General features: G+C 43.8%; 1 protein-coding gene across 6 annotated transcripts in view; it reads left to right on the top strand.

Moving 5' to 3' along the window:
- LOC125464506 (flotillin-2) overlaps window positions 1-18,640 on the top strand; it is a 112,994-nt gene that overhangs the window by 49,373 nt on the left and 44,981 nt on the right. The window contains exons 3-4 of one of the 6 annotated variants that reach the window (XM_059655431.1): window positions 1,575-1,640; window positions 4,663-4,753. The exons of 1 other annotated variant lie outside the window; for it this stretch is intronic. In XM_059655431.1, the coding sequence (XP_059511414.1) occupies window positions 1,575-1,640; window positions 4,663-4,753 (157 nt within the window). Of the gene's footprint in view, window positions 1-1,574; window positions 1,641-1,673; window positions 1,893-4,662; window positions 4,754-5,686; window positions 5,778-18,640 lie in introns of those variants that run through there. 4 more of the 6 variants (XM_059655430.1, XM_048556917.2, XM_059655433.1 and 1 more) reach the window with 4 other exon arrangements.

An 18,640-nucleotide genomic window follows, 5' to 3' on the forward strand; every position in this document is an offset into this window, starting at 1 on the left:
TTGAGTTAATGCTAGCTGAATTGTACAAGTGTTTGGAATGTTTGCTCGTTTTGGAAATGGATGCATTTGTTCAGACAACCTAATAAGTATTGATAGATGTCAATCAGTTGTGATTTGGATAGCTGAGCAACATAAAATCCTTCACGGAAAAGTGATTTTCTTGGGAAGTTGGGCATTTAATGTTAGATTGTTAAAGATCGAGCTGGCTTGAAGTCTGAGTACCAGGCTTTGAGGATGGAAATCTTCATGTTTCTAGGCTAAGGCTTCTTGCAGCTGCATAATGAACATCACCTCTTGCTGATGGCATTTTCATTGTCTGAAGGGTAGATTATGCTGCAGTGACACTTGCAAATGAACAATGATACTTTGATTATAATGTTGGAGGGTGCTGAAGAATCCACAACCTTTTGGGGACTCCAAAATACAGGAAAAAGTCTTTTTTTTTTGTAAACCTAAATTTCAATTTTTTTTGTCATGAAATAACTCATGTTGTTTTGATAGAGCTAGTTCTTTAAGGATTTGATTGGGGTAACCAGCTCCCCAATTAGGGAGCCTTTTTCTGTCAGGGTTGTAGGTTGCTGAGATGTCCTAATCCATTTGTTCAATTAAATGCTGCAGCAAACTAACATCAATCAAGTTTTAACAGGTTGGCTGAACAAATGTATCCTACTTGGAAATCTCATTGAGCAAACCTTTCAACAGTCCTCCAATTAATCCAGACAAATAAAGACCGCAACAGTTGGAGCAGATTATCTGTCCAGCAAAGGAATTTAACTTGTGATGTTGAGGGGAGTTTTTTTTGTTGTAACTATTCACTTTTGTTTTGTGTGGCTTCCTAAAAGGAATCTAATGTGGAAATGATAAAGACGAGTATCGAAATAGACTGGGCGATGTTACTGCTGAATTGTTACTCCTTATTCTTGTGGATTATGTTTTAAAATTGCTTAAATTATTCATTGTCATGAAGCCATTGCTGCCAACAAAAAATGTCAACAAGACAGCCCTGATACTCGGGGTGAGGCGGGGGGGGGGGAAATCCCAGGGTTGTTTTTGTTTTGGGATTATTGCACTAGAAGTGAATTCAGTTCAGTTTTTAAACTGCGTGGTACATAACCATTTTTGTTGCAACATGCAATTGTGACTGTGTATTTTGATAATCTACTGCAAAAATCATTCTGTTCATTGATGCAAGATGTCAAGTGGTGTGAAGCTTGAGAATAGTGCTGGCAAAAATAATTGCATCTACTTTCAGCAGTGTGCAACTGACTTCAGTTTTGCAATGAACTCATACCTAAGAAAATGCCATAAAAACCATTGAACTAAATACAAAGTAAAATTTTACATGTAATCTAAAATGGTGCAAGCTGTGGTGTGAATTGAAACCCAAATGTACTTGTGATGACTGTAAAAATGCCAGCTTCATCCATTGTTTAATAGCCTTCATGTTAAATGCTGCCAGATATCCATTATCCCAGGTGAAATGTTTATCTCTGACGTTGGAATGTGCACAGTTTAGAGTCCACCCGTTTTATTACACTCTTGCCCTGCTTTTTATTGTTTTGTTTTTCCATCAGACATGCTGCATCTGTGCAGCTCACTTTGCTAATTATCACAACTAAAATTGGGAAGAGGAAGAAAAGGTAAGGAATTGATTTTGGGCCACAAGTTCTGTTTGTATTTCAAGTGTGATACATATTGCTGCTTCTGAGTCTTTCCATTCAATGTGATCATATGGCCTTAAAGGAATAAACGCTTCCATTGACAGTAAAGTAACATGGGATAACACTTCACTCCTTGCTCATGTTAGTCATAGATGTTGAACTGCCACAGGAGATCTTGTAGTCGATGAAATCAAAGTCCTGTGTTGACATTGTTAAAGAATTCATTATTAGGTCAGTTAAATTCCTGTCTTACTCTTTCACCTTGCTTTTGTTCAGAATCCTTTTTTTGACTTGTTTCAGATCAGGTTTTTAAACAAAAAATTGCTGGCAGAGATTTCATACAGCAGTGAGCTTGAAGCCAAATTCTCGACCGCATTCTGCTAGAGTTCCCAGCAACCATACAGTCAGTGAATAGTTTCCAGGTTTAGAAAGACTGAATTTTTTACATTACATCTACAGTGAGGTTCTTATGTAAGGAAGGAGGATCTAATGTTTTATTGATCTATTGGAATCAAATGTTTCTTGTTTGATAGAAGAAAGACTTTCCTGTTTTTTTTTGAGCCATTTACATGAAGCATGACAGACCTGGTCTGCATTGAGTATTTTTTTTATTCAATTCACTGGCCTAGAAAGTGGAGGAGGTGTGTGATGTAATGTGATCCTGGGCGTGAAGGCATGGGTTGAAATGCTAGGCATTTAACCTGTAGTAGCTGGAGGCAACTAAAAATATTTAGCAAGGCATCAAATTTCCAGCTCCACATTTTTTTTCATTGAGTTGTAAGACATGATTTTGTTTGCAATTACCACATTATGAGTAGCTATTTTGGGTTCTTGTGTCAGATAACACATTCCAAACTGGGAGCTTACACAACAGGATGGAACTGAAAATTGGAGAACTGAACTGACCTCTCTGATGAAGGGTCTAGGCCTGAAACGTCAGCTTTTGTGCTCCTGAGATGCTGCTTGGCCTGCTGTGTTCATCCAGCTCCACACTTTGTTATCTCGGATTCTCTAGCATCTGCAGTTCCCATTATCTCGGAAAACTGAACTGCCAGTTTTAGCAATGTAACTGTAACTCTTGCTACAACCTTTTGCAACATAAATTCATTATGTCAATCATCAAAATACAAAACTCTTGCATGACCAGTGCAATCCTGTCAGGAAACAGACCTTGTCTGTGATCTTCACATGTGGTTAGTTCCTGCCATTGACTGGGAGAAGTAACTCCTCTGCCACCCATCCCCATGTAGGAGGGGAGGAAGGAAATGTTGGAGCAGTACTTGATGCTGCTGATGTCAGCTTCCACCTTGTGGCTGTCACCAGCTACTTGAATGGCATGACTCCAGAGGATAACTAGTTGAAAGGACCGAGAAAGAATGTTCCTTCTTACAATTTTATACACATTTTCTTCCTGGTTTAAGTGGCTGAAATCAGCAAATATTAATTGGGAATGAGAAAAGGCCATGCAGCCACCCAATTTTATCCTTTCGGTTAGATCATGAAGGATCTGTAACTTATCCACCTTGGTTCCATATCCGTTTCCCTTGACTGTCAAATGTCTATCTATCTACCTCCATTTTGAAACAGTGTCACCCAACCTCCAGTCTCCTCAGCATGTTTTAAGCTAAGTGTTCCAGATTTACAGTACCCTTTTTGTATGAAGATGTACTGCACTTCCTAACTTCTGCCTGCTCCACCCTAACTCCAGGCTTTGCACCTTATTTTTCTGGAGATTGATTGATTGATTTGTTTCAGGATGTTTCCCCTGGTTTGAGACTCGGACAGGTTTCCTGGAAGAATCCACAGGAGTTTGGGACTGGGCTCAACCTTGATACCAACTCTCACTATTGGAGCTCCCTAACTGAGAGTCATGACTCAAGCCCATGGTTCTCTTTTTGAATGTTGTGGCTGCGGTGTGTACCATCTGCAGTCAATGCCTCTAGCAATGCCTCCCAAGTTATGCGCTTCCACAGAGATGTTCAGCAGGTGTATGGAAAGGCCACTATCTCTGAACTCCCCTCCAAGCCATGTACCATCCAGAATTGGAAATATGTACACTGTACCTTGATCTCTGCAGTGGCTCACCATTCTCTAGGGTAATTACGTATGAACAGTAAGTGCCTGCTTTGTCAGCAAATACATTTTTGTAAAAGCCTATATCTTGGAGGGAGTTGGTGAGATGTGTTGTAGCGTTTTGTCGAACTACTCATGACTTCACACCACTTATGTTTGTTTAATGATGTATTTCTGTGTGTTTATATACTCTGTTTTTACTTCTTGCTAGTAATGGATTGTCATCTTAAAAGCTGACTTGTTCATATTTTACTTGCATACTTTTTTAAAGGGCATCAGAACTCAGTCGGCTGCTTCCAGTATCCCTGTGTTGGAAATAGGGCAATAGCTATAAGCACAGGCATACGGTTTCTTGTCTTCAATTGGGGAGTTTCCAAGAAAGCAGACTCCCTCCAACTCTTTGATATTAGTTGGTGTTATGTTTTAAAGAAAATGCCACCCAAAAACTTTCGGCTTGCTTTTCACTTCAAAGTAAGTAACCTTTTGCGAACTGGAAGCACGTTGCAGCTGTTAAAGATTTCTTACCCTGTCCATGGTGATTTTGAAAGGAATTCTTTTAGAACTCCTATCGGTTTTAGGGAATAGAAATGTAGAGTTGTACCCCAAACTTCGACAGTTGATTCTCTAATGTTAAAGAAACTACTTTTGTGTGTCCTCTCTAGCAGACTGAACAGCAGATTCAGGAAATAGAAAACAAATGACCCTTTCTGTGTTGCGGGAAGAAATGAGTGAAATGTTTGGCTGTCAAAGTGCTATTGCAGTTCTCAAAGGGTTAAATCATTTCAACCACCCGTAGAAAAACCTGAAATAATTACTTAATGTCTCTGGGAGTTGGATTTCTCATACTTTGTTCTGACAATTACTGTGACTGAATATGTGCTGTCCCACCTCCTTCCCCCACCCGCTCCCCACACCTCCTGCTGCGTAGACTACCTCTGGAGATCATGACCGTCGTCTGTCAGTGTGAGGATATAGAAACCATTGAGGGGGTCCCTGTATATGTTACAGGGGTCGCACAGGTAACTTGATCTTAACCTTGCTGCATTATTGTCCTTTTTCTTTCTACCCTCTTCCTCTTCACTACCCCGACTATTCTCAACCCATTCCCTCCTCTACTGTTTCCAGCAGCAACTGAATGCTGACCTCAACTGCAGCACCTTCACTGCTTTATTTCCCTAGCATCACGGCCAAGTGGCATGGCCTGTAGCACTGTAGATATTGCACAGAAAGGAAATAAACCAAATGAAGAGGGAAGAAAAAGGTCAGAATGGACAGACTGATTTAATATTAAGTAAAAAAAAGAACAAAATTGGCGTACGTTGATCAAATTTGTTTTCCCCTGCCATTCCCACATCACAAGATCAGGGATATCTAATGCCCTTCAGAGTGAGCAATTTTACTGGGCACTGATTGAGAATTTGCAACTTGCAATGGGTACGCCCAGATTTCAACAGGGCTCGTAACATCTTATTATGAAATGCATTGATTATACTGATGCAAACTGAACTCAATTCTGAAGAGGAGTACCACTCTTCCTCACCACAACATGGGAATTGACTTGGTGCAATGAAGTATTGAGTGGCCTGAATTATAAGCTACATTTGTGTGTGTGTGTGTGTGTGTGTGTGTGTGTGTGTGTGTGTGTGTTCTTAAAATAGCTTGTTTCTTCTACATGTTATCTTATTGCATAAAATGGTGAAACAATTTCTCCAGGAGGTATTCTAACTAAGTGGGATCACCCACACTGTGACAATCTCATGGGAAGCCTCTCATGAGCTGTGCAATGATATTTCTTTGATATTAATTATTTAGCTTGGTTTTTTTTTGAGCACTGTACAGTACCTCTGGTTGGGGTCAAAGGTGAGCCGTGGAAGGATTGGAGAGAAAAAGCAAGTGAGGCTTGAGGCCTGTCATGTGACCTGGAATTTGCGAGTGTTTTACGTTTTTCACAGGATGTCCCTTGAGATTATGACGCTTCAGCCCAAGTGTGAGGATGTAGAGACCGCAGAGGGGGTAGCACTAACTGTCACAGGGGTCGCTCAGGTAAATAACCCCAAAATCCCAAAAAGTAATCTCATTTCTAAAAACTCTTTGCAGCCTAAGTCTGTCAAAAGGCACAAAAAACTTACTAATGCTTTTGCTTATCTTTAACAAAACAGTAGGAGGCCACTTATTCTGTAATTCTTGTATAAATAACATTCAAGGGTGGAAAATGTGTTTCGCTAGGACCTGACTGTGATAGCATTCAGGCTCATGGCTGTTTGTATTGTTCAAGGGCCCTCCTTTGGATTAGCATGTCATGTTTTCTTTCCTCACTGAGCCTCACAGTGAGAGCGTTGAAGCTTGTGATGACATAAAGCAGATCCGTGGACACTTCCCTTAGACAGCCCTGGGGTTTCACCACCAAAATTGTGCATTTGTGGACAAAAAGGTCCCTAAGAATTTGATATGAAATCTTGCACGTATGCAATTTTCCACCCCTGAATTTGTGGTGAGCTGTTTGTTCACTTTGAAACAATGGGAACATTTTCTGTAACGTTCAATTAACTTTGCAGGCTTTGGTGACTGTTTTTCAATTTTTTTTTTAGTTTTTTTTGACATATTCCTATTCCGCCTCAACTGGTTACATGGAACTGCATGATCTTCCAATGAATGGCATTCTCCCTGGTTTGAGCCCACACAGCATGGGAAGTCGCAAGCATCTGGAGTTCTTTAGTGTCACCCATTGGGATAACCAGCAGAACATGTGCCGAAGTGCTCTGTAACTTCCATCAAACTACTCGAGAATTCACTTGGCATTTTTGACAAATGAAATCTGGGAGCCTTGAACTTAATGCTAATGAAGTTCCTTGAGCACAGATGAATTTTTTTTAAAATGCAAAAGCATGTAGGTTCCTCTGTTTTACAGATAGAGGTACTGAATACAGAAGCATGCAAGTTATGCTAAACCCGGTAAAGATCACTGGTTAGGCCTCAGCTAGAGCGTGGTATTCAGTTCTGGGCCCCAGGAGAGCAGCAGCATGTGATAATGCATTCACGCACTAAACAAGTGCACTACCCAGTCGTGAACCATTTCAAACCGCCACCCCCCCCCCAATTCTGCAGACAGCATGTCCGTCCTGGGCCTCCTGCAGTGCCACAATGATGCCACCCGAAGGTTGCAGGAGCAGCAACTCATATTCCGCTTGGGAACACTGTACCCCAATGGTACCTATGTGGACTTCACAAGCTTCAAAATCTCCCCTTCTCCACCACATCCCAAAATCAGCCCAGCTTGTCCCCGCCCCTCTATCCTCCCCTCCCACTTATCCCCCCCCTCCTACCTCAAGCCTCATCCCCATTTCCTATCTTCTAACCTCATCCCACCCCCTTGACCTGTCCATCCTCCCTGGACTGATCTACCACCTCCCTACGTCCCCACCTACACTCACCTTTTACTGGCTCCATCTCCTGCCTCTTTGACCGGTCTGTCTCCTCTCCACTTATCTTCTCCTTCATCCACCTTCTATCTACCTCCCCCACCTCCCTATTTATTTCAGAATCCCCTTCCCCTCCCCCTTTTCTGAAGAAGGGTCTAGATCCGAAACATTAGCCTTCCTGCTCCTCCAATGCTGCTTGGCCTGCTGTGTTCATCCAGCTCTACACCTTGTAATCTCAGGTTCTCCAGCATCTGCAGTTCCTACTATCTCTGAAACAATAAATTAAGTGTATCCTCAATGTTTGGTAGAGATACATGATACAAATTTGTAATGTTTTACTGTACTACCACCTCTAAATCTCTAATTATGAATTAACCCCTTCACCCAACAGTAGTAAGTTTTTAGCTAGAGGAGTGGCAGCAGCCTCTTTGTACTGCTTCAAACCCTAGAGATTTTTTTGATGCTTTAGGCAAAATCTGGCAAGGATGCAATGAGTCACTTTCACAATGAATTTTAGTTTCCTATGAGAAAGATCAGGTACTACAGAATAAAGCTATTCTTGAGGCAAACTGAAAGATTGGGCTAGTTTAGTTTCTAACTGACTATCCAAGGAAACCTGCAGAGGGGGAAATGGAGGGTGCCAGAGGCAGAGAGAGGAAGAGAGAGTGAGAGAGAATTAACTACCTAAATAATGGAATGGGAGGTAAGGAAATCAGGAAAGAAACACATTGACACGGTGGACAAAAACGTGTTGGGAGAAGAATTAGTTGGAAAAACCGCAAATGAAAATCAAGATTGGAAGGCAATAAGGGATTGTTATTAAAACTTTATGGTAAATGGGCCATCTCATGATCAGAGCAAAGTTCTTTTTAAAAGGCATTGATTAGACCTCAGCTCAAGTGTTGTGTACCGCCTGGGTGTTACACAAAAGTAAGGACATGAAGGCATTGGAAAGGGTGCAGAAACAGTTTGAGAATGGTTCTGGGGATGAGATACTTCAGCTGTGAGGAAAAAAACAAATTGGTCAAGTTAGGACCGTAACTTGGAGAGGAAAGGCTAGAGGAGGTTTGAGAGATTTCAAAATCATGAGGGATCTGGACGGAACAGAGGAGGAGAAACTGTTCCCACTTGTGAAAAATGGATCAATGACCAGACAACATTTTTCAAGTGTTTTGCCAAAGAAGCACATGTGAATTGATGAACAACCTTTTTACACAGCAAATCGCTAGGATTAGCAATTTGCCTCTTGGAAATTTGGTGGACGAAGGTTCAATTGAGGTATTCTTGGGGGGGCATTGGCTGATGATTTACATAAAAACAGTATGTAGGGTTATAGGGAAAAGGCAGGAAATTTCCACCAGTTAAAATGCTCCGAGCTGGTGCAGACAAGATGGGCTGAATAATCTCCTCCTGCACTGTCACAATTCTGAGCTTCTGTGAAATTTTGTTTTCTTACCACAACTGGCTGTCTGATATCCATGCAAGTCATTGTTTCTTGAGTTAAGCTGCACAAGAATCATCCTGGATGCAGTGTCTGTTGGATGTGAAGTGCAAGCACTGCCTTCCTAGAGTACAACATATATTCAAATCCCAAAGCCTTGGATACATTTTGAAACATGCAACCCATCAGCATCATTCATTGCTGAGCTTTTTAAAAGAAAGTATTTGTGGATGTGAGCTTGCTCGCTGAGCTGGAAGTTTAGTTTTCAGACGTTTCGTCACCATTCTAGGTAACATCATCATTGAGCCTCCGACGAAGCGCTGGTGTTATGTCCCGCTTTCTATTTATCTAGTTAGGTTTCCTTGGGTTGGTGATGTCATTTCCTGTTCTTTTTCTCTGGGGATGGTAGATTGGCTCCAAGTCAATGTGTTTGTTGATGGAGTTCCGGTTGGAATGCCATGCTTCTAGGAATTCTCGTGCGTGTCTCTGTTTGGCTTGTCCTAGGATTGATGTGTTGTCCCAATCAAAGTGGTGTCCTTCCTTATCTGTATGTAAGGAAATGACAGTCATTTCTGAAATGATTGCCAGACTACTCGGACCCCTTGGCAGCAGGGTAGCCCACAAACCCACCAACACACTAAAACAGCAGCTAATGAACTTAAACGACCCTATACAGACAACAAATAAAAACGAACGTCATCTACAAAATACCTTGCAAGAACTGTGACAAACACTACATTGGACAAACTGGCAGAAAGCTAGCCACCAGGATACATGAACATCAACTAGCCACAAAACGACAAGACCCACTATCACTCGTATCCTTACATACAGATAAGGAAGGACACCACTTTGATTGGGACAACACATCCATCCTAGGACAAGCCAAACAGAGACACACACGAGAATTCCTAGAAGCATGGCATTCCAACCGGAACTCCATCAACAAACACATTGACTTGGAGCCAATCTACCATCCCCTGAGAAAAAGAACAGGAAATGACATCACCAACTCAAGGAAACCTAACCAGATAAATAGAAAGCGGGACATAACACCAGCGCTTCGTCGGAGGCTCACTGATGATGTTACCTAGAATGGTGACGAAACGTCTGAAAACTAACCTTCCAGCTCAGTGAGCAAACTCACATCCAGAACCTCAACCTGAGCTACAAATCTTCTCAAAACTCGCTAGAAAGTATTTGTCTGCGTAGTGTTGTAGTTTGCAAAATTATCAAAGTCCTGCTGTACATTTACTACCCACTGGTTATTGGGGAAGATCAAAGACTAGTGAGGAAAGCATTGGCATCATTGAATCAGGAGCTGAAAAAGGTCTGGAGTCCAAGTTTTGCTGACATTTGGGCTGGGCTGGGCTGGGTATTGTCATAGCAGCCCTTGGTGCTGTAGAGACTGTAGGTTTAGAAGCACAAATTCATGAGGAATACCAAGATTGAGTGGTTTTCAGCTGGAGATAGTGTCTGGGAAGTGAGAATAAGATCGATAAGCAGGGCAGGCACAAGATGAAGACTTTGGCTCCTGCTTTCCCCATGTTCCACTGTTGGGTATTGCTGCTTATCTCAAGACTGGATCCGAGAGATGGTGGAAAGAAAGGGCTGGATGTGTTTGTGCAAAATGATCCCATGTGGCCAAGAGGCAGCATGTAGCTGAGCAAGAAGAGACACTCCAGGAACAACACTGGTCAAACTCGCAGCTCAAACTAATAAGAAGTGCTTGATGTCCTATTAATATGTGGCTGAGATAGAGTTCGGAGAGTGGCAAAGTTTTTGGTTTCCTGACCTGGTGTTTCTTAATGGCAATTATTACAAGTAATTTAGAAAATTGCTGCATGCAGGTTTGATCATTTATAGAAGTGGAGTCTGCAGGATATTAACTATGGATTGCTTTTATCTCAAATCACTGTTTACATAATTGTATTTTGATTGTCTGGTTGCTTCTGGTGTGACTTCAGTTGAGTCTTTTGAAGGTTTTGCAGTAACAGAAATTTCCTTGGTTGAGTTTGTTTGCCTACTAACTATTCCCTTATTCCATTTGCATGTTCATAGCTGTAGACTAGAACAGAATAAAGCCTGTCTGTGATAGAAATCAAATGAATGATGTGTGGTTGTCAAGTTTTGAGGAAGGTGGGCTGTTTTGTGCTTGGCCTGAGGAAATCTCTAATCTGAGGGAGACCCAGAAACACTTGCTCCAAATGCTTGTGATGCGGAGGCTTTAACTTTGAGTGGGATTGTACTCACTTCAGAGTTTGACTTTTAAAAACCTATCCCAAAAGGCTGAAAATTGTGCAATACATTGGACTGTGAAGCCTACCTGCTGCAGTCATCTCCTTTTACTTTACTTGTTCGGCTTCCCTTGACCCAAATGGATTCATCACTAGAGAATTTTGAGGTTTTTGTGTAGACCCAGCAGTAGAAGAATTGAATAGCTGTGGTACTGAGTTGTATGGGCTAGAAGAAAACCAGGATAACATTGTCTAAAGGGGTACTTATCCAATCTGCTTTTTACTTGAAAGTTCATTTAGAATTACTTGCTAATTTGATTATCTTAATTAGTTCAAATCTGTATATTTTCCTTCATTTTTCCCCCTTACACTTTTTGATTTGAACTTAACAGGGTAGACTGTTGACCAGATCAGTTGGTTAGAAAGAGGTGAGAAATCAAGAATTTTCTGCTGCTCCATTGCTGCAGTGACTGTGCCAGAAGGAGTGTCCAGGTGAGAACAGCAATGAGCTCAATTTGGATACACTCCTGAATTGATTAGCCTTATGAGATAGAACATAGAACATAGAACATAGAACAGTACAGCACAGAACAGGCCCTTCAGCCCACAATGTTGTGCCGACCATTGATCCTCATGTATGCACCCTCAGATTTCTGTGACCATATACATGTCCAGCAGTCTCTTAAATGACCCCAATGACCTTGCTTCCACAACTGCTGCTGGCAACGCATTCCATGCTCTCACAACTCTCTGCGTAAAGAACCTGCCTCTGACATCCCCCCTATACTTTCCACCAACCAGCTTAAAACTATGACCCCTCGTGCTAGCCATTTCTGCCCTGGGAAATAGTCTCTGGCTATCAACTCTATCTATGCCTCTCATTATCTTGTATACCTCAATTAGGTCCCCTCTCCTCCTCCTCCTCCTTTTCTCCAATGAAAAGAGACCGAGCTCAGTCAACCTCTCTTCATAAGATAAGCCCTCCAGTCCAGGCAGCATCCTGGTAAACCTCCTCTGAACCCTCTCCAAAGCATCCACATCTTTCCTATAATAGGGCGCCCAGAACTGGACGCAGTATTCCAAGTGCGGTCTAACCAAAGTTTTATAGAGCTGCAACAAGATCTCACGACTCTTAAACTCAATCCCCCTGTTAATGAAAGCCAAAACACCATATGCTTTCTTAACAACCCTGTCCACTTGGGTGGCCATTTTAAGGGATCTATGTATCTGCACACCAAGATCCCTCTGTTCCTCCACGCTGCCAAGAATCCTATCCTTAATCCTGTACTCAGCTTTCAAATTCGACCTTCCAAAATGCATCACCTCGCATTTATCCAGGTTGAACTCCATCTGCCACCTCTCAGCCCATCTCTGCATCCTGTCAATATCCCGCTGCAGCCTACAACAGCCCTCTACACTGTCAACGACACCTCCGACCTTTGTGTCGTCTGCAAACTTGCTGACCCATCCTTCAATCCCCTCATCCAAGTCATTAATAAAAATTACAAACAGTAGAGGCCTAAGGACAGAGCCCTGTGGAACCCCACTCACCACTGACTTCCAGGCAGAATATTTTCCTTCTACTACCACTCGCTGTCTTCTGTTGGCCAGCCAATTCTGTATCCAAGCAGCTAAGTTCCCCGGTATCCCATTCCTCCTGACCTTCTGAATGAGCCTACCATGGGGAACCTTATCAAATGCCTTACTGAAGTCCATATACACCACATCCACAGCTCGACCCTCATCAACTTTTCTAGTCACATCCTCAAAAAACTCGATAAGGTTTGTAAGGCATGACCTACCCCTCACAAAGCTGTGTTGACTGTATTTGATCAAGCCATGCTCTTCCAGATGGTCATAAATCTTATCCCTCAGAATCCTTTCTAACACCTTGCAGACGACAGACGTGAGACTTACCGGTCTATAATTGCCGGGGATTTCCCTATTTCCTTTCTTGAAGAGAGGAATTACATTTGCCTCTCTCCAGTCCTCAGGTACGACTCCAGTGGAGAGTGAGGATGCAAAGATCTTCGCAAGTGGCGAAGCAATTGCATTTCTCGCTTCCCAAAGCAGCCGAGGACAAATCTGGTCCGGGCCTGGCGACTTGTCAATCTTAATGTTTGACAAAATTTTCAGCACATCAGCTTCCTCTATCTCTATCCATTCCAGCATGCACACCTGCTCTTCAAAGGTTTCATTCACTACAAAGTTCGTTTCTTTCGTAAAGACAGAAGCAAAAAAACTCATTTAGGGCTTCCCCTACCTCCTCAGGCTCCACACACAAGTTCCCTATGCTATCCCTGATCGGCCCTACTCTTTCTTTGACCATTCTCTTATTCCTCACATAAGTGTAAAATGCCTTTGTGTTTTCCCGGATTCCTTCTGCCAAGCCTTTCTCGTGCCCCCTCCTGGCTCTCCTCAGACCATTTTTGAGCTCCTTCCTTGCCTGCATGTAATCCTGTCTAGCTGAACTTGACCCTAGCTTCCTCCACCTTATGTAAGCTACCTTCTTCCTTTTCACAAGAAGCTCCACCGCTCTCGTCATCCAAGGTTCCTTTATCTTACCCCTTCTTGCCTGTCTCAGAGGGACATATTTACTCATCACTCCCAACAACTGTTCCTTAAACAGTCTCCACATGTCTATAGTTCCCTTACCATGGAACAACTGCTCCCAGTCCATGCTTCCTAACTCATGTCTAATCGCATCATAGTTTCCTCTTCCCCAATTAAATATCCTCCCATTTTGCCTAATCCTCTCCTTCTCCATAGCTATGTAGAATGTGAGGCAGTTATGGTCACTATCACCAAAATGCTCTCCCACCACAAGATGTGATACCTGCCCCGGCTCGTTTCCGAGCACCAAGTCTAGAATGGCCTCTCCCCTCGTCGGCCTGTCAACGTACTGCGTTAGGAAACCCTCCTGAACACACCTTACAAATACAGCTCCATTCAAATCTTCTGCTCGAAGCAGGTTCCAATCAATATTAGGAAAGTTAAAGTCACCCATTACAACAACCCTACTGCGTCCACACTTTTCCAAAATCTGTCGACCTATGCTTTCTTCAATCTCCCTGCTGCTATTGGGGGGCCTGTAGTAAACCCCTAATGAGGTGACTACTCCCTTGCTGTTCCTAATTTCCACCCACACTGACTCAGTAGGCAGATCTTCCTCGACAATGGAAGTTTCTGTAGCTGTGATACCCTCTCTGATTAGTAGTGCTACACCCCCTCCTCTTTTTCCCCCCTCCCTGTTCTTTTTAAATGTTCTAAACCCTGGAAGATCCAGCAACCATTCCTGCCCATAAGAAACCCATGTCTCTGTTATGGCCACAACATCATAGCACCAGGTACTGATCCATGCTCTAAGTTCATCACTTTTATTCCTGATACTCCTTGCATTAAAGCAAACACACTTTAACCGATCCCTTGGTTCCTTCCCAGGAAAATCCTTCCCACTAGCTGGTCTACCTCTTGCTACTGCCTCACCTGCATCAACGCTTACCTCTGGTATACAGCTCAGGTTCCCACCCCCCTGCCATACTAGTTTAAACCCTCTCGAACTACTCGAGCAAACCTTCCACCCAGGACATTGGTCCCCTTCCAGTTCAGATGCATCCCGTCCTTCTTGTACAAGTCCCACCTTCCCCAGAAGGCATCCCAATTATCTACATATCTGAAGCCCTCCCTCCTACACCAGCTGCGTAGCCACATGTTCAGCTGCGCCCGCTCCCTGTTCCTCACCTCGCTATCTCGTGGCACCGGTAGTAAACCAGAGAACACTACTCTGTTCGTCCTGCTCTGCAGCTTCCATCCTAACTCCCTGAAATCACTTTTTATATCCTCAATCCTATTTCTGGCTATATCATTTGTGCCAATATGTAACACGATTTCTGGCTGTTCGCCCTCCCCTTTTAGAACCTTATACACCCGATCGGAGACGTCCCGGACCCTGGCACCAGGGAGGCAACACACCTTCTGGGAATCCCGATCTTGACCACAAAATCTCCTGTCGATTCCCCTAACTATCGAGTCCCCTACCACGAGTACTTTTCTATTCTGCCCCCTTCCCTTCTTTGCCACAGTGTCAGGCTCAGTGCCAGAGAACTGACTACTATGGCTTTCCTCTGGTAGGTCATCCCCCCCCCGCCCCCAGCAGTATCCAAAACGGTATACTTATTGCTGAGGGGAATGCCCACAGGGGATCTCTGCACTGTCTGTCTGTCCCCTTTCCTCCCCCTAACTGTAACCCATCTATCCTCGTCCTGAGCCTTAGGAGTGACCAACTCCCGATAACTCCTCTCAATTACCCCCTCTGCCTCCTGAATGATCCGTAGTTCATCCAGCTCCAGCTCCATTTCCCTAACACGGTTTTCAAGGAGCTGTAGTTGGGTGCACTTCCCGCAGATGTAGCCAGCGGAGACGTGTGCCACATCTCCCAACTGCCACATTCTGCAGGAGGAGCAAGCAACTGCCCTAGCATCCATACCCCACTTATCTGAACACCCACTCAATACTAAAGTAGAAAGCTTACGTCAAGTAATAATAACAAATTAATAACAAACTTATATTCAATAGAGAAAGTTTAGAATGAACCTTACCTTATTAACTAACTAGGTTAGAGGAGGAGGGCGGGTGGGAGACTCTACAGTTGTAGAGTCTCGGGTTTAGCCGCCTTGCTGATATATATGGTATATATGATGAGCAACCACAAAATGATAGAATTTTACATTGTGTTTGAACATGGAAAAAAGTTTGAAGCAGGGGTGTTACACTTGATAAAGGGAAAACAATGGGGCGCAAGTTGACGGAGGTTGATTGGGAAGTACATTAAAAGGCATCAGAGATAATGGGAACTGCAGATGCTGGAGAATCCGAGACAACAAAGTGTGGAGCTGAATGAACGCAGCAGGCCAAGCAGCATCTCAGGAGCACAAAAGCTGATGTTTTGGGCCTAGACCCTTCATCAGAAGAGGGGGATGGGGAGAGGATTCTGAAATAAATAGGGAGAGAGGGGGAAGTGGGTGAAGATGGATAGAGAAGATAGGTGGAGAGGAGAGTATAGATGGGGAGGTAGGGAGGGGATAGGTCAGTCTGGGGAGGATGGACAGGTCAAGGGGGCAGGATGAGGTCAGTAGGTATCAAATGGAGGTGAGGCTTGAGGGGATAGGTGAGAGAAAGAACAGGTAAGGCAAGTGGAAACGAGCTGGGCTGGTTTTGGGATGTAGTGGGGGGAGGGGAGATTTTGAAGCTTGTGAAATCCACATTGATACCCTTGGGCTGCAGGGTTCCCAAGCGGAATATGAGGTGCTGTTCCTGCAACCTACTGGTGGCATCATTGTGGCACTGCAGGAGGCCCAGGATGGACACGTAGTCTATGGAATGGGAGAGGGAGTTAAAATAGTTCGTGACTGGGAGGTGCAGTGGTTTATTGGGAACCAAGTGTAGGTGTTCTGCAAAGCGGTCCCCAAACTCCGCTTGGTTTCCCCAATGTAGAGGAAGCCACACTGTGTACAGCAGATGCGTTATACCACATTCGCAGATGTGCAGGTGAGCATCTGCTTGATGTGGAAAGTCATCTTGGGGCCTGGGATGGGGATGAGGGAGGTGTGGGGGCATGTGTAGCACTTCCTGCAGTTGTAGGAAGTTGAGGGGTGTGTATGGTTAAAAGAAAGGGCAGCAGGATAAATACTTGAAGTGGGTTTGTCCGAGCGAACCGGGGGTTGAAACGGCCTCTTTGGGGAAAGCAGCACCAGCAGGCAGATCAGCGGCACCACAGCTAGCTCTGTTGTGCAGCAGGGAGGGTCAAAGTGGTAGAGATGGTCAGTTAGTGGCACAGACTTCTGTTTTTAAAATTCATTCGTGGGATGAGGGTGTCTCTGGCTAAAATAGCATTTTTTGCTCAGAGGGCATTTAAGAGTTAACCATTTTCTGTGGCTCTGGGGTCACGTGTAGGCTGGATTAGGTAAGGATGTCAGGTTTCTTCCCTACAGGATATTAGTGAACCAGCTGGGTTTTTCCTGACAATTGATAATGGATTCATGGTCAACATTAGAGTCTTAATTCCACATTTTTATTGAATTCCATTTCCACCATCTGCCTGGTCCCCAGGACATGAGCTGATTCTCTGGATTGAGAGTCCAGTGATAACAGCACTAGACCATCACCTCTCCTTCAGACAGGTGTTCCTTTGGCTGCAAGTGAGATTCCAGGATGGCGTGTTGCCTCCTTGGTGCCAGGAGCAAGGATGTCTCTGAATGGGCACAGGATATCCTGAAGAGGGAGAGTGAGCAGCCACAAGCATGGTCCATATCAGTGACAACTACATGGGCAGAGAGATAGATGAACTCCTACAAAGGGATTTCAGGGAGTTTAAAATCACGATCTCCAAGGCTTGCAATGTTGTGATTACTCCCTGTGCCATGTGACAGTGAGGTGGAGTAGGAAGATAGCACTGTTATGTGACTAAAGAGCTCATGTAGGAGGGAGAATGTGAATCTTTGGGATGTCTTCCATGGCAGGTGGGTCCTCTACAAGAAGGACAGGTTGACCCTAAACTGGAGGGCACCAATATCTTGGCTGGAAGGTTTGCTTCGTGCCACTTGGGAGAGGGCTTAAATGCCTGGGATAGAGTGTTGAGAACCAGAGGAATAAGTCGGCAAGTAGAATAACTGAGGAGGGGGTCAAAGATTAAGGCCCTAGGAACATACCGGGTGAGGTTACTGGACACACCTGGACTAGCGGTGTGAGGTGATGCTTGAAAACAAGTACAAGTGTGACAGGTAAGACCAGATGAACTTAGAGCATGGATTAGTGCATGTGGATATAATGTAGCTCGTGGAGAGACAAGACTGGCAGCTTAATGTTTCTGGATTTAGATGTTTTGGGCGAGATAGGGGTGTAAAAAAGGTGGGAGGGGGTTGTGTAACTGATAAGGGAGAATATCACAGCTGTACTGAGGGGGGAATATCTTGTGCTCATCCAGCGAGGCATTATGGATAGAGCTCAGGAACAGGAAGGTACAGTTACATCAATGAGCTTGTACTACAGGCCTCCCGGTAGCCAGTGGGAGATACAGGAATAGATATGTGGATAGATTATGGAAAATTGTAAGAACAACAAAGAGTGAGTTTTAACTTGTGTTCACTGGGCCTCACTTAGTACCAGGAGTTTGGGTGGGGGGAATTTGTTAGGTATGTCCAGGATGGTCTTGTGAAACAATATGCAAATACTCCATGTAGGGAAGGAGTCTCGTTAGACCCTGGTATTAGGGAATGAGACCAACCAGGTGATCAACATTTCAGTGAGGGAACATTTCAAGAGCAGTGATCATAATTCTCTTAAGTTTTGAGTTACTTCTGGGTAAGGATGAGAGATGTCCTAAGGTGAAATTATTAAATTGTAGGGAGACTAATTACCACAATATCAGGCAGGAACTGGGGAATGCAGATTGAGGTGGCTGTTTGAGGATATATCAACATCTAGCATCGTGGAATCTTTTTAAAGGCCAGTTGATCAGAGTTCAGGACCTGCATGTTCCTGTGAAAATGAAGGACAAGGACGGAAATATTCAGAAACCTTGGATGAAAAGAGAAACTGTCAAAAAGATAAAGGAGACATGTGTAAGGTTTAAGGAAAGCAGAAAGAACTCTAGGAATTCAGGGTTAAAGGGGGCAGGGAGTCCTTGGCAAACAGGATTATGGAAAATCCCAAGGCAAGTTATAGCTGTATACAGAGCAAAAAGGGAGCTAGGGAAAGGATAGGTCCACTCAAGGACAAAGGAGGGAATTTACGCATGACACTGGAGGAAAT

This window comes from Stegostoma tigrinum, chromosome 27, assembly GCF_030684315.1.
Source record: "Stegostoma tigrinum isolate sSteTig4 chromosome 27, sSteTig4.hap1, whole genome shotgun sequence".
Lineage (NCBI taxonomy): Eukaryota > Metazoa > Chordata > Chondrichthyes > Orectolobiformes > Stegostomatidae > Stegostoma > Stegostoma tigrinum.